This window comes from Oryx dammah, unplaced genomic scaffold (assembly GCF_014754425.2).
Source record: "Oryx dammah isolate SB20612 unplaced genomic scaffold, SCBI_Odam_1.1 HiC_scaffold_8, whole genome shotgun sequence".
Classification (NCBI taxonomy): Eukaryota; Metazoa; Chordata; class Mammalia; order Artiodactyla; family Bovidae; genus Oryx; species Oryx dammah.
This window is the reverse complement of record NW_024070192.1, coordinates 42,923,271-42,946,641: the sequence shown is the minus strand read 5'-3', so window position 1 is coordinate 42,946,641 and position 23,371 is coordinate 42,923,271. Positions and strand designations below refer to the sequence as shown.

General features: G+C 51.3%; 1 protein-coding gene and 1 non-coding gene across 9 annotated transcripts in view; both read left to right on the top strand.

Annotated features, from left to right (window-relative positions):
• KSR1 (kinase suppressor of ras 1) overlaps nucleotides 1-23,371 on the top strand; it is a 160,008-nt gene that overhangs the window by 100,179 nt on the left and 36,458 nt on the right. For 7 of the 8 annotated variants that reach the window (XM_040243969.1, XM_040243967.1, XM_040243964.1 and 4 more), the window contains exons 3-5: nucleotides 15,658-15,805; nucleotides 20,098-20,557; nucleotides 23,090-23,094. In XM_040243969.1, coding sequence (XP_040099903.1) covers nucleotides 15,658-15,805; nucleotides 20,098-20,557; nucleotides 23,090-23,094 — 613 coding nt within the window. Of the gene's footprint in view, nucleotides 1-2,933; nucleotides 4,011-15,657; nucleotides 15,806-20,097; nucleotides 20,558-23,089; nucleotides 23,095-23,371 lie in introns of those variants that run through there. The other variant, XM_040243970.1, reaches the window with a different exon arrangement.
• LOC120867466 lies at nucleotides 16,918-17,045 on the top strand. The gene has a single exon (XR_005721895.1). It is a non-coding gene; the product is annotated as a small nucleolar RNA SNORA19 (small nucleolar RNA).

Here is a 23,371-nt window from a genome sequence, read left to right as displayed (position 1 = left end):
CATGACTACTGGAAAAACCATAGCTTTGACTATATGGACCTTTGTCTTCTTTTTAACATATTTATTTATTATCATTCAGCTGTGTTGGCTCCGCAGCATGCAGGCTCTTCACTGCAGTGCTCAGGCTTCTCTCTAGTTGGGGTGCACGGGCTCACCACCTTGAGCTGTGTTGCAACTTGAGGGCTTAGTTTCCCTGTGGCATATGGGATCTTAGTTCCCCAACCAGGGATCAAACCTGTGTCCTCTGCGTTGAAAGGCAGATTCCTAACCACTGGACCACCAGGGAATTCCTGCGTGATTCTTCTTAAAGCCCCAGTCCAACCCCTCGCTTTTTCTGAGTAGGGTGCGTCACTGGTGTCTCATTGCACTCAGCGTACAATCCAGAGCCCTCACCATGGCCTTCAAGGCTCTGGAGTATCTGCGTCTGCCTCCTCCTGTGTCTTCTGCTGCCCCTTCTCACTCTCCCCGTCACGTTAGGACAGGTTAGGTTGTTTCCTGTCATAGCCCGGGGCCTCTGTGTATTCTGTTTCCTCTGTCGAAATTTCTATACCGTCATGGCTAGCACCTTTTCATCCTCTGATGGGAGCTTAGAAGTCAGCTCTTCAGAGAAGCTATCCTGTCTAAAATTAGATGCACACCCCACCCCCCGCCCCCACAGCCACCACTTTGTGTCAGTATGCTATTTCCTTTTAGCACTTATTCACGAATCTCGATTACGTATCTTAGTTATTTTTGAATTTGTTTTTTTATTGTTTCTTGATAGAATATAAGCTCCCTAAGGAAAGAGACTATATATTTTGTTCGCTGCTGTATCCTCTGTGCTGAGTAAGGTTCCTGGCCCACCCTTGCTATTCAGTAGCTGTCTATTGATTGTGGGTGGATGGATGGATAGATAAATAGGTGGAGAAAGACATAGTACCAGGGCACATAGTAAGCCGTTACTAAGTAAAAGCTATTATGTTCTTCTACAACTAGTTAAAACTTTTCTGTAACAAGTTCCAATACAAGCTGGCTTGAAGAAAACAGTCTTTTATCAGCTTAGGTAATAAAAGTCTGGGAAGTCTGGATGCAGAAGCCCAGCTGATGCCTTTAGAGCACACTTCTCAGATAGGCCCACTCCACGTGGCAGGCTTGAAGGGCACCAGGAGCTAAGCCTCACTTTTTTTTTCAGTAGAGTAGCGGTATTGCCTATTAAGAGCTTCTTACCCTAGAATTGTGGGTGAAAAATCCCAGGGAAGGCTCTGATTGGCTTGGCTTTAGTCATGTGCTCACATCAGAACCAATCACAGAGCTAATAAGACAGAGAACTCCCACTGGCCAAAACTAGGTCATAGGTTCAGCCCTTTGGCAGAAAGATGGTGAGCCTGAAGGATCAACGCCACCTGCACTTGGGAAACGTGTCTTGGAGGAAAGACCACCCTGCTGACAGAAGAAGCACGCACAAGCACACACTCACTCCCAACTGTTGCTACTGCAGCTCCCCCCCTCACCCTCACCAGGGGCCCTCCGTGGGGCTGGCTCACCTGGCTTTCCCCTGGGGGGATCTCTGGGTGCCATTGTGCCTGCTTTTCCCAACAGTGAGTAGAACTCCTTTGTTGGTATAGGAGGTGAAGGGCCTCAGGCTCAGAGATGGGTCATCAAAGGCCTAGACTCTGGCAGGGGGTCCTCAGAGATCTTATATCTAGGATGTAATAGGTGAGCCTATTCCTCATTTTTTAAAAAAAATGAATATTTATTTTTGGCTGCGCTGGTCTTCATCCCTTTGTGTGGGCTTCCTCTAGCTGCGGTGAGTGGGGGCTGCTCCTCACTGGGGTGTGAGAGCTTCTCATTGCAGTGGCCTCTCTTGTGCAGTACAGGCTCCAGGCATGCGGGCTTCAGTCGCTGTGGCACGCATGCTTAGTTGCTCCATCACCAGGGAAGTCCCAGTTTTTTGTTTTTAATAACACCTCATTTTCTTCACTGTGAAAATAAAAAATATTTATTTTAGAAAGTATACAAAAGCAAAGAAAATAAGTCCTCTGTAACCCTACACAGAGGTAATGATTGCTTCTTGGCTTTTCAGGGTGTTTTTTGTTTTTTCTTCATAGCCAATAATTTACACAAATATCCCTTTTCAAAGTATGAAAAGTATAGAAATTAAAGAAAACAATACTACTGTTTATTGATGGTTTACATCATAATCTTACAACCAAGAGGAAATGCTGGAAACATTTTGGTACCTTTCCTTCCATTTGGCCTTCTTTGTTGGTTGATCTTTCTTTTCTTTTTCTTCTTTTTTAATGTCATCTATTCGTGAATTTATACTATGATTGTTTAGCAAGTGTTGCCAATGGGCCTGGCAGTGAGCTGTGAGCTTTACGTGGAGAGTCTCTTTCAGTCCTCCCAGTAACCTTCTGGGGAGATGTCTTATATTCCATTCCAGCTGCTGTAACAAAAATAACATAGAGTGGGCTGGGCAGCTTATAAACAACAGAAATTTATTTCTCACCATTCTGGTGACCAGGAAGTCTAAGATCAAGGTGCCAGTAGATACTGTGTCTGGTGAGAATCCACTTTTTGGTTCATAGATGACCATTTTCTGCTGTGTCTTCATATGATAGGAGGGACCAGGCAGCTCTCTAGTGTTTTTTATAAGGGCACTAATCCCAAACTGAGGGCTCCACACTCATGATGTCCCAAAGAGCCTACTAATACCGTCACATTGGGATTAAGTTTCCACAGATGAATTTTGGGGAGAACACATCATGTTTAGTCTGTAGCAAGAGGCAATGCTTGTATCCCCAAAATAGGATAGAGATAGGCTTTCCTGGTGGCTCAGATGTAAAGAATCTGCCTGCAGTGCAGGAGACCCAGGCTTGATCTCTTGGAGAAGGGAATGGCGACTCACTCCAGTATTTGTGGCTGGGAAATCCCATGGACAGAGGAGCCTGTTGGGCTACAGTCCTTAGGGTCGCAAAGAGTTGGACAGAACTGAGCGACTGACACTTCCATAGGCTAGAGATAGAGAAACTGACAGTGTCACTTATCCCGGGTCACTTAGATGGTAAGTGGAGGAGCCAGGATTCATATCCGGGAAGTCTGGCTCCAAAGCCAAGGTCACAACACACACACAGACACAAAAAACACACACACACTTTATATTCTCACGGATAGGCCCATGTTGTATATTCCCTCTGTGATCCTGAACATCTTTTCTTTTTAAAAATTTCATTTTAAAAGTAACATTTTCTAAATCTAACGGCCCATGTTTATCATAAAAAAATTTGAAGATATAGAGAAGCCCAAAAAAAGAAAAAAAAAATCCCCCCACAACCCCACCAGCCACTGTTAGCCAGCCATATAACTTTAGACCTTCCCCGGCCCCCCCATCTACACATAGTCAAGTGCATCCTTTTTGGCATAGGTTCTGAGTTTTGATAGCTGGTAGCTCTTCCCACGAGTGTCTAAGTCACCCAGGCCCAGATCTGTGAGAAGCGCAGAGGCAGTGGGAGCTGGAGTTCACGCAGGGGTGGGGGTTCCCCAGATGATTCACTGAAAGAGGAGGGATGATCAAGCTCCTTGCTGACTCAAGTCGGAATCCTTGGAGGAGGGCCGGGAGGCAGGGAGCACCTCTCTGTCTGCCGCCTGTATCCTAGGTACCCTGGGTGCCTGGCCCCCTGCCCGACACCCGCCCCCCTGCAGCGAGGCCGGCTGGAACCTGCGTGTCTTACACCCAGCACCTGCTCTGGGAGCTATGTGCTGACTCCCCAGCGCCCGGGCACAGACTATTTTTGGCTGCAGTGACTGTTCACTACAGTCATGAAAACAGAAACTCTTCTCTCTACCTTGTCCTTCTCTGGGACACCACACCAGGGACCGGGGCTGCCGGGGACCCTGGGCTCGGGCCCCTCGCCATGCATTGCCTGTGGAGCTGGGTGCCGGCCAAGGCTACGCGGGGCTCAGGGACCCCACCTCCCGTGGTGCTGCGCGAGGCACGGAGCCTGGACCAGCCCCGGCCGAAGGGTGGCGAGGTAGGCACTGGGGTCTGGGATCAAGCAGCCTTTCCATGAGAGTCTGGAAAGGAGTGTGTTTGGCTGGGCTCCGGGTCCTCGCTTTGCAGTCTTGTAGACACTTCAAGAAAAATGGGCGTATAGGGGTAGAATGTGCCTTCCACTTCATAGGATTTCATTTGCTTTCTTTTTTGCCGTGAAGTGGCTGGTGGGGACCCATCGGGCACTTACTGAAATAGATATTTCCCCATTCTCCTGGTGAATGGTTTGGGGCCCGTTTGTGCTTTTGGTTTGAACAGGGCACACACTTGTTTTGAGCCAGCTTCTTCTTCTGGGAGCTTAGGAAACTGGAGTTGTATGGGCAGGCCCAGCCCTGCCTCAGCGCTTCTGGTCAACCTGATAAGAGGAGGCCAAGCTGTGTAAAGACTGTGTGTGCTAGATTTGGAGGTACACGGACCAGGGTCCGACCCAGGCCCATTGCTCACTTGCTGTGTCCTAGGTGAGTAACCTAATCTCTCTGAACTCCACTTTCCTTCACCATGAAGCAGTCATGCCCAGGCCACTTCATGAGTGGCTGTAGTACAAGGAGTTGTTATCTGATGATTGGATTGGTTGTGAAAAGAGGCAGGTCAAGAAGCTGGGTGAGAATCAACGTGCCACAGCCCTGGGTAGGTCTTAGAGCTCAGCTCAGAAGCTGGGTGTTTGGCTGTAGCTGGTGATATGGGGTTTGCTTCTTCTTTACAAAAAGAAGAAAAATGTGTGTCACTGAAGTGGGCATGGGTCGGGGTGGGCAAGATCAGGGAGTCAAGGATTTCTGCCCACCCACCATCTTCTGAGCCACCAAGACTTTAGGGACTTGCCAGGGTGAGGCCATTAGCCAAGAACCCCTCTGCTGCATTCCATGGGGCTTTGGACGCATGAGGTAAGCACATAGCATGGTGTCCCTTAGGTCAGCACCTTTGGAAAAGGTTCTCAGGGAAGTCTTCCTCTTGGCTCACCTTCTTAGAGCAGCTCAGAAAAGTTGGCAGGAATGAAACCTTTACATCTGAGTAAGGAATGCCCACCAGGGGTTGGTACATCCTGGTGTTAGTCACTGGCAACGCCTTGATCCTATTGTTCTGGGTGACCCAGATAGGTCCCCTCCCCTCCCTGGGCCTCGATTTCCTCCTCTGTAAAATGAGTATTGGACTAGAATGTCTCTAAGGGTCCTTTGAGGGGTTCCTGGGTGGTGCTACCCACCTGCCGATGCAGAAGACAAAAGGGACGTGGGTTTGATCCCTGGGTCCAGAAGGTCCCCTGGAGGAGGGCAGTGGCAACTCACACCAGTATTCTTGCCTGGAGAATCCCGTGGACAGAGGAGCCCCGCAGGCTGTGCAGCCTGTAGCGCCACCAAGAGTCAGACACTGAACAGTCAGACTCAAGCGACTTAGAATGCCTACAAGTGTCCTCTGCCTTTGATCTTGGCAGAGGAAGACTTTCTCTCCTGTCTTCCCAGCCTCATGAATACGCATTGGCCCTTTCTTGCCCTCAGCCCCTGATGGCTCTGGCGATGGTCTCCTTGGCTTGAGTCCTCTGTGACTGCCATGGGCCAGGAGCTGTTTACAGAGTTTCTGGAAAACTACAGCGAGGGGGCTGCCTCCTTCCAGGGTCTCCCAAGAGATCTGTCTCCTGCTCGCACCTCGTGGGGCAGCTCAGAAACAATGGTCCTCTGTCGTCAGTGAGCAGCCTGTCTCTCAGGTCTCCAGCTCTGCGCTCACTTCCTGCAGTGCGGCTTATCCCCGATCCCTCCCACCACCCCACCCCAGCCCTTGACCCATGGCCCCAAAGGACAGACTTCGTGCTGAACACTGGGAGGGATGTGCCCCTCTGGTGGAGGGAGGGGTCTGAGATTTGTCTCCTGGCCTCACAGGAGGGTCAGACTTCACGGCTGGGGCTGGGCATGTGCCAGGGCCCTGAGCAAAATCTCTGGGCCCTGAGTTTGCCGGCTGGCCAGTCTGGCATGGGGCTGAGTAATGGGCTCACTGGCTGCACTCAGAGCTGTCACAGTGCGGGTATGGAGGAGACGGAGTAGACTTGTCTGGGAACCCTCTCTTGACTGGTATGTTTGCACAGAGGAGAACTGGAAGGGCAGATGTTGGGCACCAGCCGGCCACAGGCAATGGCCACACCTGATCCCTCTGTCTTTCTGTTGGTGCCTTTATGCCCCGGAGAGCTGGGGCTCCCCACAGGGAGGTGCATTTCTAACCAGACCCTGTTCCCTGCACTCTCTACTGAGGATTGCTCAGCATCGAAGTTTGCCAGAGCTGTCGTCCTGGGCAGCCTCTCACATCTACCCCTTCCCATCTCAGAAGTGTCCCTGTTGAGATGGTCATCCCATGCTCACCCTTTCCCTGGAAGCCCTCTTCTTCACCCGGCTGCTGGCTTGGCCTGTGTCTCCACTGCCACCCTGCTCGTCCATCTGCTGTGTCAACAAGGGATGCCATGAGGGCCTACTGGCTTGGGGAAGCTGCTGCCCTGGAGCAGGGCTCATGGCAACAGACCCCTGACCCCCAGCTGCCCCAGCTGTGGCTCCTCCACACGGCCCTGCGTGTGCCAGAAGGGGCCTCCCCCCACCCCCATCTGCCAGTTCCCTAAGAATCACCCAAGGGTTTAAGGAAGTGTTAGTCACTCAGTTGTCCGACTCTTTTCGACCCCATGGACTGTAGGTAGCCCTCCAGGCTCCTCTGTCCATGGGATTTTCCAGGCAAGAATCCTGCAGTGGGTTGCCATGCCCTTGCCCTTCTCTAGGAGATCTTCCTGACCCAGGGATTGAACCCGCATCTCCCTGCAGCTCCTGTATCGCAGGCAGATTCTTTATCACTGAGCCACCAGGAAGCCTTACCCAAGGGGGCTCATGTATTCTTTTGACTGATGTTACACCCTCCCCCTGTCCTACCCTGACCCCAGTCTTACTTTGGAATGTTCTTTTTCTTGTAGCCAGTGAGCCCCTTTTAGAATATTCCATTTTTGACTCGCGTTTTACTGTGGAGTCTAGTGGACAACAGTGTGTTCTTTCCGACAGTCAGCGAGCATCCTGCGGGAAGAGAACCCCCTGCTATAGAAGCCCACCCATCTCCTCTCTCCATCTTGGGAGTAGTATGAATGGGGGAAAGCACACAGCCCCAAACCTATGGGGTGTGTGTGTATGTTTCTCTAATGCTGGAAGTATCCGGCGGTTTTCAAACAGCATGCAGGAGAATTGGTTTTGGAAATGTGTGTTGAAGATACAGAGAAAGGTGACAAAATGTGGGCCTGCCTTGTCTCTCCTCTGGGCCCAGCATAGCTGGTGTGTGTTTATTGAGTGGCTGCATGACCCATGTCAGCCTGTGGACCCAGTCCAGCCCACTACTGCTTTCTCTACAGCCTTTGGAGCTATGAATAGTTTTCACATTTGTAACTGGTAGGAAAAGCAAAACAAAGCAAAACCAGACTATTTTGTGACGTGTGAAAATTATATGAAATTCATGTTTCCGGGTGCATAGTTAAGATTTTACTGGCACCAGCCACACCCATGTGCTTCCATACTGTCTGTGGCTGCTTGGGAGCTCTGACAGCAGAGTTGACTAGTTGTGACAGAGGTCGGCCTGTAAAGATGAAGATACTCTATGGTCTGTTCAGAAAAAGTGTACCAATTCCTGCACTAGATGCCTAGGGTTTATGGGAGGAAGAATGGGGCCTGGGTAGGCAGCCCCAAGACAGGCCTTCCAGGAGGGTGAGGCCAGCCCCCTGGGGTGATGGTGGTGGCCGTGATGAGAACGGATGCTGTCGGAAGCTAGAGATTTGGTCTCAGGCAGACTCTGAGAGCACCTGCCTCCTCCAGAAGGCAGGGGGCCTGAGGGGGCCTGGCAGGACTGCTAAGGGGGTTCAAAAGTCATGTAGAGAGAAGAACCCCCCCACCAGAGGCCTCCTGCAGCTGCTTTTAACCCCATAGCCAGAATGCACCCCAGCTTGCATGGAAGGAGGGCACAGCGTGGAGCCTGGAAACCAGATGTGACCTGTGATGCCAAGCAGATCCTACCCTGGGGAAAGGATCCCACATCATAGAGCAGAGAAGTGGGCACCAGTGCAGGCAGAGCCAGCTGGCTGTGAAGAGGTAGAGATGGCCATGTCTCAGCCTCACCAAACAGGCTGTGTGGCCTTGAGCCAGTTGCCTAGCCTCTCTGAGCCTTGTCACCCATCTCAGGCTTTTATGAGGATCGCCTGTGCTGACCTCTATAGCTGATCTAACAGAGTGCCTGGCACCCAAGGGCTGAGTAATAACTGCTCGTTGCTCACCCTGTTTTGACCCCCTTCTTACCTCCTCCACTTTTACCTGCACCCCTCCACCTCCACACCATATCCCACCACTGCGCCCCCTTTCTAAGGCTTTCAAGCCCAGATGTACTAACGTGTAGGCCAGACTCCCTGAAGAGTCCGCCAGGTTCCCTGCTCTGCAAACGTCCACCCTGCCTTGTGGGAGGGAGGAAGGCACCAGGGTACAGGAGAGTGCATCTCCTAGGATGTTTGTGAGCCTGGGCTGGGCTGGGGTTGAGTTGAAGGATCAGGGGCCTCGTGAAAGGACAGGTGGGAGGTCAAGCCCTCAGGGTGCTGCCCTGCCCCGGCCAGCCCCACTTTCTTAGACCTTTCTGCCTTGGACTACTTTGGCCAGATTTAAGGCCCTACAGCTTGTCTGCCCTCATGGTTCTCACCCCTAGAAGTTCCAATTCAATTGATGTAAGGTGGGGCCTGGTTATCAGGATCCTTTTTTTGTGTGTTTTTTTTTGCCTTGCTGCTTGGCATGTGGGATCTTAGTTCCCTAACCAGGAATTGAACTCATGCCCAGCCCCACCCCCACTCCCCCAGAGTGGAAATGAAGTGTTTTAACCACTGCACTGCCAAGGAAGTCCCAGGATCCTTTTTTAAAGCCTCTCAGGTGATTCCAGGTTGCTGACAGGGTTGAGAGACACTGACCTGATCTAGCCAAAACTACTCACGTTATAAATGATGAAACCGAAGCCCAGAGAGGGGCAGGGACTGGCCCAAGGTTGGCAGAGTTCTGACCAAATCTGACCCTTCTTTCACTGGGAAGTGATAGAGAGAAGCCCTCTCTATCAGGGTAACTTTTCCCAGCAGGGGCTTTTTCTCATTTCCCAGAACTGGGATAGTGACTAGGTCCAGACATGGTCCATTGACAAAGCCAGTATCCCTAAGCTCTTTGCTGATCTCCATGGAAACCCCAGGAAGCTGCCTGACCCAGGCCCCTCACTGCCTCAGCCCCTCCTGTGCTTCCTAGAATATCCAGCTATTATATCCAAGTGTCACCCCCTCTCCCTCGGCACCAGCGGTGGTGAGAAGGCAGGAAGGGACATCTGTAAGGTGCCCCCTGGCCAACTGGAGAGATGTGGGCTCCCCGCCTGGGCTGCCAGAGAACCCCCTGCTCCCCTGTCTCTGCTCTGCCGGCCACAGAGGGGTGTACAGGGCTCTGGCAGCCCACCTCTGGCCTCTCTGCTGTGACCAGCTCCTGGGAAAGCATCTGAGGTGAAGGATCCCGGCTCTTGAATTAAGCCCCAGCCAGGCCAGTTGGGGACACCTCTGCCCACCCACCAGAAATCCAGGTTTGGTCAATGGACCATGCGTGCCGGGCGCACTGGTTGAGGCAGTTAGCACTGTGACCAGTCCGTGCTATGCTCCAGGACTAGACACAATGCCAGAAGGAGACCCCAAGTGTGGGCTTGCCTCTCAGCCTTCCCTCAGGCCAGGTCTTCATCCCAGTTCCATCCCGAGCCGCATGGATTCTTGTGACACGTGGTCCACACGCAGTCTGTGAAGTCCCTGGCGTTTCCACAGCCCGCCTGACTGGCCACGGCCAGGGGGACAGCTCTCCATGTCAGCCGGCACCGTTTGCTAAGTATAGACCCCAGGCAGCCCCGTGGCTGCTGGTAAGTCCTGGGACACCATTTGATACCCAGCCGGGCTGTGACACCAGTCACTGCCAGCTGCTGAGGGGAGGGGCAGCGTGCTCGGGCCAGCCCGACCCCGCCTTCTGCTGCCTAGAACACAGCCAGCAGTTTCACGATCACAGATTGGGAGTCACCTCCCTGCTCCACTGGCCCTGCCCTCTAATTATTATCAGAAAGCATAACGTAATGTCACCTACGGGAGAAGTAAGTTGTGGCTCGAGGGGACAGGCAGAGGCAGGGAGCCAGTGTGCCCTGTCCCACCGCCCTGCTCCCCGCCTCCATGCTCATGTGCTGACCCAGGGCTGGGTGGAACCGGGGCATCTCCAACAATGGGTCGGACCGCACGTCTTCCCTTCCTGGTTTCTAGTTCATATTTTTTTCTTCTTTTTGAGTACTTATTTATTTATTTGGCTTCTCTGGGCCTTAGTTGCAACTCGCGGGATCTAGTTCCCTGACCAGGGATTGAACCTGGGCCCTCTGCATTAGGAGCACAGAGTCTTAGCCACTGGACCACTAGGAAGTCCCTCCCATATTTTCTTCTTTACATGGGAGCTGGGGTGGGATGGACATTAATTCCTGAAGCAGTGTGGATCCTCAGCCTGTCATCCCTTCTCCAGAACTCCAGGGTCTGGATGCCTGGCTTGAGACAACTTGGCATCTTCACATGCCTCCAGGCGGGTGAGAGACCCTCCCACAGTCTCGGGGCCTCTCAGACCTGAGAGCATTTCCGGGCGGCTTCGCCTGCTGGGTTGTCAGTGAGCCCATGAGTTCACCTTCAGCAGGTGGTAACACTCATTCCCTAATTTGCTTTCGGTTTAGAGATTACGCAGGACAATTGTACACGAATTACCCTGGTCTGAAATAACCTCCTAACCCAGACTTGGCTGTGGTTGTGTCTGAGCAAGAGGATCACAACCACGTGTGAGGCTTGCTGGTGGGGGCATTGCCTGAGTCTTGATGGGAGGAGACGTCAGAGCCCCTCCCGGGGCGGGCACATCCACTGGCCCAGCCTGACTGTTGTCTGGCCAGAGGCGCAGCTCAAGAGGCTAGGGAGGCGTCTTCTTTGTATCCTGGCTCGCCTGGTTCCAGCGCACTTCCCTCATGGACTGTCCCTTCTCAACTGGATTAACTTTGGGTCCCTGGTGGCTCAGATAGTAAAGAATTTGCCTGCAACATAGGAGACCGAGGCTCGATCCCTGGGTCGGGAAGGTTCCCTGGAGAAGGGGATGGAAGCCCACTCCAGTATCCTTGCCTGGAGAATCCCACAGACAGAAAAGCCTGGTGGACTGCAGTCTATGGGGTCGCAGAGACACGACTGAGTGACTATACTACTTTCTGAATAAACTCATAGGAGTTGGAAGGCCAGGGCCCACTTGGCTTTCATGGTGGGGTCCCAGAGCCAGGGCAGCACCTGGCTGAGGAGGCCTGGCCACTGGTGACATGTTGCCCAAGCCCTCCCTGCTGGGGGCTCTGACGTGACTGTTTGGTTTGCACAGATTTGCATGAGTTGCCACCATATAAAAATCAGCTGTTTTAAAATAAAAATTCCGATTTCTTTATATGATGATACGGCGCCCCTCTCGTAGCCTCTCCTCACCCCCTGACACTGAGAGAGAGCAGAGAGTGGGTTTCTGATAAGCATTGTCCTTGAGATTCTTGTTGTCTAGTAAAGAGGCAAGAGAAGTGTTTCTAATACTTCTGTGTGCGTGCTAAGTTGCTTCAGTCGTGTCTGACTCTGTGTGACCCCATGGAATGTAGCCCACCAGGCTCCTCTGTCCGTGGGGTTCTCCAGGCGAGAACACTGGAGTGTATTGCCATGTATTGTATGCACTGCCATGCCCTGCTCCAGGGAATCTTCCTGACCCAGGGTTCAAACCCATGTCTCTTGTGTCTCCTGCGTTGGCAGCCAGGTTCTTTACCCCTAGCACCGCCTGGGAAGCCCCTTCTAGTGCTTTTATCTCCATCGAAAGATAGATCAAGGGGGCAACATGCCCACATACCTCTTTTTTTTTTCTGAAACCTCGTCCTGAGGCTTGTGTGTTTGAGACCCTAACTCTACCAGATAACCTGCTAACTGGTGGATAGTGTCACTGACTGCAGCTTTTAGGCAGAACATCGTGGTTCCCTCTCCCCAATGACCCAGCTTTGAAGGGAGGAGGGATTAGAAAGCAGAAGAAAACAGTCAGAAATCCTAGCGATGCTGGTGTGCTGAGCACTCCCATTTAACTGAAGACATACATAGTTCACTCCTCAGAAAGTGATGCTTGTCCTGGGAGATACTGGGCAGCTCCTGTACAAGCGGGACCCTGGGTTGGCTCTTCTATCCCAGGAAAGGGTTCCATACTCTACGCCCCTTCAATTTGTCTAGCCAACCCCTGGTTTGAACTGGAGCATGAAGAGAGCGCATAGAGGGGAAGGGAAAGCAGATCCTGTTCCCTTATTCCCCCCACCCCATGAACTGATCCCTGCAGCCTCAGGGGATGGAGATAAACCTTCTAGCTCATTCAGAGCTATAAAGGAATGCCTTTTCTTTTCATTCTTTTTTTTTTTTTTAAGACCATGAATTTGAATCTATTATTTCTTTTATTTAGGGGGTTACTTCACTTGCTAGTAACAGAGGACTTCGTTTTACAATACAGTTTTGGTTTGTTTTTTTTTTTTTTTTTTCAGAAAGCAGGTAGAAATTAGTTCCTTTAATTTACTTTGGAAAAAAAAAAATCATTTTCCCCTGGGTAACTGCTTTGCCCAAGTTCATGAGTGACAGTGGTGGGTAACTGAAGGTGCTTTAGACTCGACACACCTGGGTTTGGGTTGTGGCGCCACCATTTATTAAGCTGCATAGCGTGAGGTCACTGAGCCTCAATAAAACAGGCTTAGCGGCATCTCCTTGCTGAATTGTTTTGAGTGGAGTCAGTGCACAAAGCCCTGGACGTCTTGTAAAGGGCTAGCAAATAGTTTGTAATAATAAATGTAGTTTTTATGCCAGAGAAACTGAAACTTGAAGTGGGTGGGGAGGAAATGTGTATAAAAGAAAAAAAAAATCTGCCTTTGCATTGTAGTCAGATTGGGGATTGGGTTTCTAGGCTTGTCTTTGTCGTCATCAATAGCACCTCCACCCCAAAATCAAGCAGATACTGGAATCTCTACTTTCGAGAGAACTGCTGAGTCATCACAGCCTTGGGAAAATGCACACGTGTGGGTGAGAACAGAGGCCACTCCAGGGAGAGGTGGAGGGTTGTGTTGTGAAGGGCAACGTCCACTTCCATTTGGTCTTCCCTGACAGTATTGCCAAATGGCTTCTCCCAGTGGAATGAGGGGCAAAGATGTCAAAACAGCATTTTGATGAAGGGCGTTGTTGAAGGCAATAGAAGAAGACACATGGATTGAATAAAAGCTTCTGCCTTGGGACCATTATCTAAGCATCCCGCTCTCTGTGTTGTTCTTATCAAGGGTTTCCTGTGACGTTCTCATTTTATCATCTGGAAGGATTTCTCACCACCAAGGGTTTGTCCAAACCACTGATGAGCTTCTTGGTGCTCTGGGAGTATCTGTTTAGTTCTAATTTTTGGAGTCTAGAATGACTCCAAAATGAACCATGAGATTTCTTTTCCACAACCCTGGAGATGGAAGAATATTCACACGAGACCAAAGATGGGGAGAGGGGACAAAGCCAGACACCAGAGGCCACATGCCAGGCTTCAGATGTGGCCCCAGCCCCCAGGCATCACAGAATCCCCAAACCATTGCCCCAGTGACTCATAGTTGGTATCTTCATCAGGTTTTGTTTTGACACTTGAGTCTAAGATTTATAGCACCATGGATTGACTGACCGCAACATTGCTTGTGTTAAATTAGACACAGTTTGCTAATAAAAATCAGTGAAAATCAACTTAGATTCTCAAGAACTGCAAGTTTATATGAATCATTTGATGTGGGTTGTCTGGCTTTCCCTGTTATAGAAACTCCGGAAACAACTTCTCCCCCCTCCCCTCTCCCGCCCCATCCCTCCACTGGTCCCATAACTCTTTGAGCTTTCTCTATGCTGGTTCATATTGTGTTGCATTGCAATAACTTCTTTTCGTCTTTTTTTTTGTTTTGGCCACTCTTCGTGGCTTGTGGGATCTTAGTTTTCCAACCAAAGATCGAACTCCGGGCTCAGCAATGAAAGCACAGAGTCCTAACCACTGGACTTGCAAGGAGTTCCCAGTAATAACTTATTTTCGCGTCAGTCACTTCACAAGCCACTTGAGGCCAGGGATATGTGTCATTGTTCTATGTGTCTGCTTTAGGCTCTGTATGACATGGGGCTCAGAGTACTCAGAGCTGGATGGGTTTCCCCTCTCCTTGATGAGAGGAAAGCGCACAAATTTTGGAGTCAGTTAGGCCTTGATTCAAACATTTGCTGTCTGTAATGGTTTTATTGTTCATTTATTTGTTTGGCTGCACCGCATCACAGTGTGGCACCCAGGATCTTTCCTTGTGGTGCCTGGACTCTCTAGTTGCAGCATGTAGGCTTAGTTGGGGCATGTGGGATCTTAGTTCCCCAACCAGGGATTGAACTCACGTCCCCCTGCTTTGCAAGGAAGATTCTCAACTGCTGGACCACCAGGGAAGTCCCTGTGTTCGTTTTCTTTGCTGTGTAACAAATTCCCACGAACTTAGCTGCTTACACCATCCGGCATGTGTTAGCTCACAGTCCTGCAGAAGGAAGACTTTATGGAAGAGTCCCCGAGGGCTCAGCCAGCTTCCCTGCTTAGCGTCTTGCCCGGCTGGAGTCGGGGTGTCATCCAGGCGGGCCTCTTACCCGGAAACTTTGGGAAGAAATCACATCCAAGTATTTTTAGGGCATTCATTGGCAGAATCCACTTCCTTGTAGCCTCAGACCTAAGGTTCCCTTCTTGCTGGACAGCTGGGGGCCACTCTGTCCCTCGAGGCCATCTTGTTCCTTCTACATAGCCCCCTCCATCTTCAGAGTTTGAATGAGTGCTTTATACGCTTCGAGCATGTCGCTTCTCTTCGCTACCTTGAAACCTTGGAAGACTCCAGCTGAGAATCAGATAAGGCCCGGTAGGAAAGACCTGCACAGATCTTCGTTGCTGTTGTTCGGTTGCTCAGTCCTGCCTGACTCCTGGTTAGCAACCGTATGGACCGTAGCCCGCTAGGCTCCTTGGTCCATGGAATTTCCCAGGCAAGAATACAGGAGTGGGTTGCCATTTCCTTCTCCAAACACAGATCTTGGTGAGGGTTAATTCTTTGTAATCCTTTTCTTGGAAGCTAATTTTCTTTGAATCCTATCTGGTCTGATTCAGAAACAGCAAAATTGTAAAGAACCATCTTTATCTGAAGTACTTGTCATTCTCCAAAGTTGTCATGATTCATCATTTTCCCGTCCAGAGGAATAAATAAAAAGAGACCAGAAGGACAACATGCCCTCATCAGAACGTTTCTGGTTTTTTCCTTCTCTTCTCCCCAGCCCCCATCCCCAAGTTCTGGCATCTCAGCTTCAGCTGCTGTCTCTGGGATGCTGGGGGTGGGGGCCGGGGTTGGCTGCTGGTGTCCTCAGACAAGTGGTGGCTGCGGGTCGGAGGCCGGCCCCAGCAGCTGGCCCCTGCCACTCAGCAGGAGGCTGGGCCTGGCCGCAAGGAGGATGACTGCTCACCCAGTTCTCTGCCTGTCTTGTGTCTCCCCAGGAGATCCTCCGCGAGCTCACGCTAGACGCCCTGCTGGACATGAACGAGGCCAGGGTGAAGGAGACGCTCCGGCGCTGCGGGGCCAGCGCCGAGGAGTGTGGCCGCCTGCAGTACGCCCTCACCTGCCTGCGGAAGGTGACACGCCTGGGTAGGTTGGGCCAGTCCCGTCAGCCGCCTTGCCCTCCCCCCCGGGCCCGGACGCTGCATTTCTCTCCCAGGCCTGGCCTGGTTCCCGGGGCACCAGGGCTTTTGCTGGGGCGGATGAGGGGCTGGGTGGGGCCGGTGTGACCAGGGTCTCTGGGCTGGCTTGGAATGGCTGGAGTCCATGCTCAGAAAGTGCGTGATGGACCCCACTCAAGGCAGAGGCTCTCCCTGAGACAGAAGGCTCCCAGGTCCCACTGGTCTGGCCAGTGTGAAGCTTTAGCCATTGTTACCAACCCGAGGCTGGTCTGCTGGGTGGAGCTGCATGACTTCCCCTCTGGAACATCTCTGTAGGTAGGGCTCTGTGACCCTTCCCTAGCTTCCTTCTCACCAGCCCCCTCCCCGCCCAGCCCTCTCCTCACCCTCTCCCTGCCTCTCCCATACCTGCGATCCCCACCCTCCCCCTGCCTCTCCATCCCCATCTGGGCTGTGTGCTCAGAAGGCACGCGCTGGTGTGGGCTCAGCCTGAGCCAAGCTTGTGGAGAGAAACTGTACACGTTTCAGCTGTGAGTATGGACATGGCTGCCCCAGGCGAAGTGTGTAATCCTGGCATGATGACTAGTGTTCCTCAGGAACTTATTTGCAGGCTTTCTCAATCTTACCCTGGAAATAGCTTCAAATGCCCAGACTTAGCGCTCCCATGACCACGCAGATAAGCCTTTAAAATGAACCTAATGAATGGAATTAGCTCCATATTTTAATTAGCTGAGCTTCTTGTCTTATCTGCAGCTGCCTGAAGCTTAAGGAAGGCTCTGAGGTTTATATTCAGCTTGATTTTTCTTTTCCCCCAGAGAAGATGGTGCTTAATTTCTTCCCTGGCCCTATTGTATCAAGTCTTCCTCTGAACACAGAGTCCAGAGTTTTACTTGATTTGGAAAACCTCAACACATCAGGCCTCTGGCAAGTGCCAGGAAGTAAACAGGACAGGGACATAGTTAGCATTCTTATCTCTGCATTTTACAGAGAAAGAGACTGAGCCCAGAGAGGGGAAGGGGCTTACCCAAGGACGCACAGCAGTGGGTGGCAGAACTGTGACTTGAGCCTCAGCCCTTGCCACCCAAGCACATTTCATTATCTTTTTCTTTATGTTAAGAGAAAATATATTTCTGATGTGCTAAATAAACCCCTGGAGGTAAATTAGCGGCATGACTAATTTAGCCATTTCTGTCAGTCTCCTTCAGACAACCGTCAAAAAAAAGTACTTGCCTCCCAAGCTGAGAATCTGGGGGACCTTGTCAGTCTGCCCTCTTTATGCCTGTGTTGTAAGGAGTTGAGGAGGCTCTGGCCATAGGGTGGTGGTGACCTCTGTGTGTTAAGGCTGCTGTCTGTCCATCCTGAGTGCCAGGATCGGAAGATCACTAATATATGAAGCACTTGCTATATGTTCCCTTTGTAGCTGAAGCATCAGAGGCTCTGAATGAGTTGTCTGGGATCCCACACCCGAGCTGGACTCAGTCGAGCTGGACTTTGCTCTCAGGTTTCTTCCTTAGAAAATGCTTTTCCCAGAGTGCCCCAGAGCAGCCCTTGGGCAGAGGGTCCTTTCCAGGTGCTCTTTCTCATTCCATCTTAGTTTGTGGTGCCCTACATCTCCAAGAGGGACCTGCCACACCCAAGTCCGGGGTGCAGGCAGGTGGATGGGCCTGCCCAGCAGTGGCTGCACTTCAAGTGTACCTGCTGGGGACTGGGTGGTACCTGTGATCACCCTGTGCCTCAGGTCCTGCAGTCAGTCAGTCTTCATGGCTCCTGGCAGGCTGTTACTTAACCTCAGTGTGCCTTAGTTTCCTTATGTGTAAAAAGGACATACTAACAAGACTTCCTCTCATGGACTTGTTGGAGGATTAAATGAGTTAAATTCATCTACTTAGTCTAGAGCCCGGTACATATTAGTATGTATTTTTCAGTTTTAGGCCTGTGAGGTGATGGCAAATGGCCATGTCTCTGGTCTTAAGAAAGGTGATAAAGGATGTTTCTTTATGCCTGTGGCTGGTGAAGAGGGTAGGCTCATGCTTGCTGAATCTCCCCATCCTTCATCCATAGCAGACATCACTAGTCAATCCCTGAGCTCCTCATGCTTAGTGACTCCAGAGTCACTGTCAAGCAGCCACTGCCAATTGACTAGTCTCTGTGTGCAAAACCAGAGCCATGTCCCTGAACTGGCTAAAGCAATGGTGATTAAATAGACAATTTGAAGAACGGGGGCTTGTTTCCTTTGGTGGAAGACTTGTGCATAGATCCGTGGAACTCATTCTTTTATCCCCTCAACAAGAGCAGTATTTAAGTTCGAGTGTAGGGCTTGGCCATGGCTTCCCAGGTGGCTCAGTGGTAAAGAATCTGCCTGCCTAAGCAGGAGACCTGAGTTCAAGCCCTGGGTCAGGAAGTTCTCCTGGAGGAGGAAATGGCAATCCACTCCGTTATTCTTGCCTGGAAAATCCCAGAGACAGAGGAGCCTGGCAGGCTACAGTCCGTAGGGTTGCAAAGAGTCGGGTGCAACTGAACACGCATGCATGCTAGGTCTTGGCCACAGTTCTAAAGGAGCAAGAATGAGGAATACACAGACTAACTCATCCAAGTTGATTCATGAGTAGGAAGTCACCATGCAGTGAGGCAGAAGGAAGGGCATTTGAGGAGAGGATGCAATAGACAAACTTAAGAATTGAGAAGGTTAATATCACTCCACCATCCCTAATAGATGACTCTGTGGGCTGGGCTTCATCATCTTTGATGATAGAGAGCTCATTCACTCCCAAGGCTGTGTCGTTACAGGTCATTCAGAATTGGTAGCTTTGCGGGAGGAGGTCCGGGGCTGTGGTTGAGATCAAGGGCTCGGTTCCCATCCCATTTCTTACTTTGCTGTGTGAAGTTGGCAGTATACATGGGCTCTCTGAATCTCATCAACCTTGCCATGCTGGGCGGATTGAGGGATGCAAAGCAGAAGAATTACAGGGTGGAAGTTCATTTTGTCTTGAGTCAATATCTCCCCTCCTGTGCTTTCCACTCATTGATAAATACGAGGAGGGAGGTGTCCTCTTCCCACGACAGGGTCTCTGTAGACTGGTGTCCTTTCTCCGTGCCTCCACCCCTTCAATATCTCCCCGTCTCCTGTAAGGGCAAGCCTCAAGCCCTTGGCAAGACACCCAAGGCCCCTCTGGAGCTGGTCCCCAGTGGACTGACCCTCCAGCCTCATCCCTCGCCTCTCCCTGGCTTGCCCTGACTTCTCAGGGCACGTGGGACGCTGTAGCCGCCGCCAGATGCCCTGTGCTCCCCGCATGTGCTGTTCCCTCTCCCTGGTACGCCTTGTCCAGTTCTCCCTTAGCTGGCCCAGCCCAGGTGCCACCTCCTCTCGAAAGCCCCCTGACCCTCAAGATACTTAGGGTCCTCCTCCTCTGTATCCCCTCAGTCTCCATGCGTCTCTGTGTCAGCACACAGCACACTGAACTGAGCGTCCATCACTCTCACTGGACTTGCATGCACCGCAGACGTGCCCTTTTATGCCGACATCGGCATACAGTGAGTGCTCGCATGAATGGCAGACACGCCACTGATTTGGAGCCTCAGGAGCCTCAGACAGAGGGCCACCGTGGGAGCAGCCCAAAGTCACGCACAGGCTTCTCTCAAAAGGAAGTGGCTGTTGATCTGTTTCTAGCTGTGTCTCTCTTCTAGCAAATTCCCAGGGCAGTTTGCTTTCAGAAGGTCCGTGCAGCCCCCTTTCCTGATGACTGAATTTTCTCAGAGAGTTATCCCTTTACAGCCTAACCTTAAAAAAAAAAAAAGCATCTTTATTTTTTATTTGTTTACTTTTGGCCACCCCGAGTGGCATATGGGATCTTAGTTCCCCGACCAAGGATCAAAGCCATACCCCCTGCATTGGAAGCACGGAGTCCTAACCTCCAGACCACCAGGGAAGTCCCTACACAGCCTAACGTGCAGAGATCACCCACCACTTCCCTCTCTGAGATCACTGACTTTGGGGGTGGGTTTCCACACACCTGCCAGCGGGAGCCCTGCCCTGTCCCTCTCTGGGCCCCATTTTCTTCTCTATATGTCGAGGATAGTAGTATCTGCACTGGTGTTCTGACAGTTAGCCAAGTAGCGTGTGTGCTTGAGTGGCCTTTATAAAATGGTGATGGCTGGCAGCTGGAGCCTCTGTTGAGGGATGGTGCTTCTTGGGTGGGCCCTGGCCGCCTCACCTGTGACTCCCTCTGGCTGCAGCCACCTGTGACTCAACTCTTTGGCCCACAGGCGGGGAGCACAAAGAGGACTCAGGCTGGAGCTCATCTGATGCCCGGCGGGAAAGTGGCTCCGGGCCTCCCGCAGACACCCTCTCGCCAGCCAGCCTGTCCTGGCCTCCAGGGAGTTCCCAGCTGGGCAGACTGGGCAGCAGTGCCCAGGGCCCACGCTCCGTCTCCGTGTCCGCTCTGCCCGCCTCGGACTCCCCAAACCCTGGCCCCAGTGAGGGCCTGTCGGACCCCTTTATCTCCTTGCACACCAGCGGCCGGTTGACCCCCCGCGCCCTGCCCAGCTTCATCACCCCGCCGACCACGCCCCAGCTCCGACGGCACTCCAAGCTGAAGCCGCCCAGGACGCCGCCCCCACCCAGCCGCAAGGTCTTCCAACTGCTGCCCAGCCTCCCCACGCTCACCCGGAGCAAGTCCCACGAGTCTCAGCTGGGGAACCGCATTGATGAGGTCTCCCCGATGAGGTAAGTGTCCTTGCCAGGCAGGTGCCGAATTTGCCACCTACTGAAAGTTCTGACTACAGTTTTCTCGCTGTAAAGGTAATATAGGGTCGATTTTTAAAGGACAAAATTGGCCAACATAGAAACCGCAACGCAAAAAGTGAAAGATGCCCCCGTCTCTCAGTCCGCTACCCAGACAACCTGAACTGTTTGGGCTGAATTCTATTAGATTTCTTTTTTTCGTACACACACACAGACACGTCAGAATAGACTGGGTTATGATGCAATAACAAATACCCCCGGACCTCTGGATCTTCAAATAACCAAAGATTTATTTCTTGCTCATGCTACTTGCCCATCACAGGTCAGCCTCATTCCAGATTCCAGGCCAGAACATTGTCTAGAACATCCACTGTGGCAGAGGAAAAAAAAAAAAACAGTTCAGATGGTACAACTGAGCAATAATACCTTAACAGTTTGGGCTGAATTCTATTAGATATCTTTTTACACACACACAGACTCGAAGTGATACTATGTATCAGTCAGAATAGACTGGATTATGCTGCAATAACAAATACCTCCAGGTCTCTGGGTCTTCAAATAACCAGATATTTATTCCTTGCTCATGCTACCTGTCCATCACAGGTCAGCCGCATTCCAGATTCAAGGCCAGAACATTGTCTAGAACATCCCACTGTGGCAGAGGGGGAAAAAAAAAAAAACTTGACATGTTACAACTGAGCAATTAAATGCTCTTTCCCAAAAGTTCTACACACCATTTATGACCCTACCCAAACAAAAGAACCAGACAGTGTCATCCTCCTATATGCCCAGAAGGGGGAACTAGAATATCTTGCTGAAACTTCTAATAATTATCAAATACTATGTACTTTATGCTATAACCTATTTTTTCAACTTACTTTTATTTCTGAGAACTAAATATCAGTTCATCTTGAACTACCTTACTCTCATTTATTTATAAAAAATCTATCTATGTATTTTATTTTATGGCCGCAGCATGTGGGATCTTAGTTCCCTGATCAGGGATTGGACCCATGCCCCTTGCATTGAAAGTGCAGAGTCTTAACCACTGGGCCACTAGGAAAGTCCCTTGATCTATGTATTTTAAATAGTTAGTGACAGTCACGTGGTCCAGTATTGCTCACATAGAACTTTGTAGAGGTTAAATTTGTCCCCTACCATTTTTCCTTTTCCTTTCGGGAACCAACCAGGTTATCAGTTTTGTCTATATCTATAATTCAAGCTATTTCATCTTTTAAGCTTTTTAAAGCCTCTTTCCAGTGTATAGTTTAATTTCTCCCCTCTTGATGGATAGTTAGGTCTTTGTTCTTCTCTATTATAAAATTCGCCCTTGTCTATATACCCTTGTGGAAGGGAAGGGGTAGTTTTCCTTGGATGCCTCTTACCTTCTTGTGCTCTGAGGGTTGGGAACCTGGCCTCTCTCCTGACATGGTCGTTTTGGGTCTCAAGTGGGCTTGTTCCCTCACCCCAGGGCAGACTCTCTTGGGTCCCTTCTGGGATAGACTTTGGACAAGTCTGATGATTCTGAGTGTATGTCACCCAAGGAGAGAAATCTAGCTGTGACCTACCTGCCACTCCCGATCAGACTGTCCTGCTGGGGCCTGGGGCTTCCCTCCTTCCTGACCCCCAAAAGGGGCTGAGCCTTCCATCCGCCCCTGGATCTTCTCTCTGAAGCACAGTGATAACAGCCATGTGGACACATGTGGGTCATTCAGAGGGCGTCTCAGTGGGCAAAACCTAGTGCCTCTCTTCCTCGTTTTTTTTTTTTTCCTGAAAAGAGTGTTAGGGGGGCTCTGGGTGGAGAACAGAGTCTCAGGAAGATGACCCCACTTCCTTGGATCCCACTGCTGGTGAGCTGGGCCTTGTGCCCTGGGATTCTGAGTCAGAATACCACAAAGACCAAAGCTGGCACCAACATGAGTACTCAGGCCACCCTGCTGCCCTTGATGAGCCCTGAGGCTGGACTGAGTGCCCTGGGCTCCCAGCTGTCTTCGTCCCTGGGACAGCGGCACCCCCAGGAGATGTTGCTCAGGCCCTGCCTGGGGACTGCCTCTCTGCTCTTACAACTGTCCTCCTCACCTCCTGCCCCAGCCACTTCTTCTCTGGCTCTCTGAGCCACCCTCCTGTTTGGCCCGAGCACCCCTCCTCCCAGGGGTTTGGGCAGGGCTCCTCCACCTACTGGCATATGATCTTGGGAGACTGTGAGCCTGTTTCCTCAGCTGTGAAAAGGAATGAACTCTAATTACAATGCAGGTAGCTGGGGAGGGCTAGGAAATCTAATGTATTAAAGCACAGTATATGGCTCCATTGTCCAGTGGGGAGTTGGGAGGGGGCCACCTCTGGCCCTTGTCATTGAGGAAAGTCCCCAGTCACTCAGCCAGCCCGGCCCCACACAGGGGCTCAAAGTCCTCATCCAAGCACTGTATCCGCTCCTGCCCAAGGACTGATGTTCCGGGGGACACCAGGCCAGCACGGTGACATAATCCCGCTTTCTCTCTTTTTTGTCTCCTCCAGGTTGGGTAAGAGTGATTCATTTTCATCCCCTCTGCCACCCGGGAGTCCTGTTTCTGTCGCTGTCCCCATCGGGGGTGGATTTCTTCGACCCTCTCTTAGTCCTCTGGCCTTTCTGTGGTCCAGAAGCAGAGATGCTGGGCTCCGCCTCAGGAAGTAGCTCTTAGGACAGGGAACCTTCAGATGACAAGGTGGTTCAGCCCAGCCCGCAGCTGCCCTGAGAAGCAGGCACCGTGAGAATGTCACCGTCTGTGGGCCCCACTTGCACCTTGCTACCCCCACAGG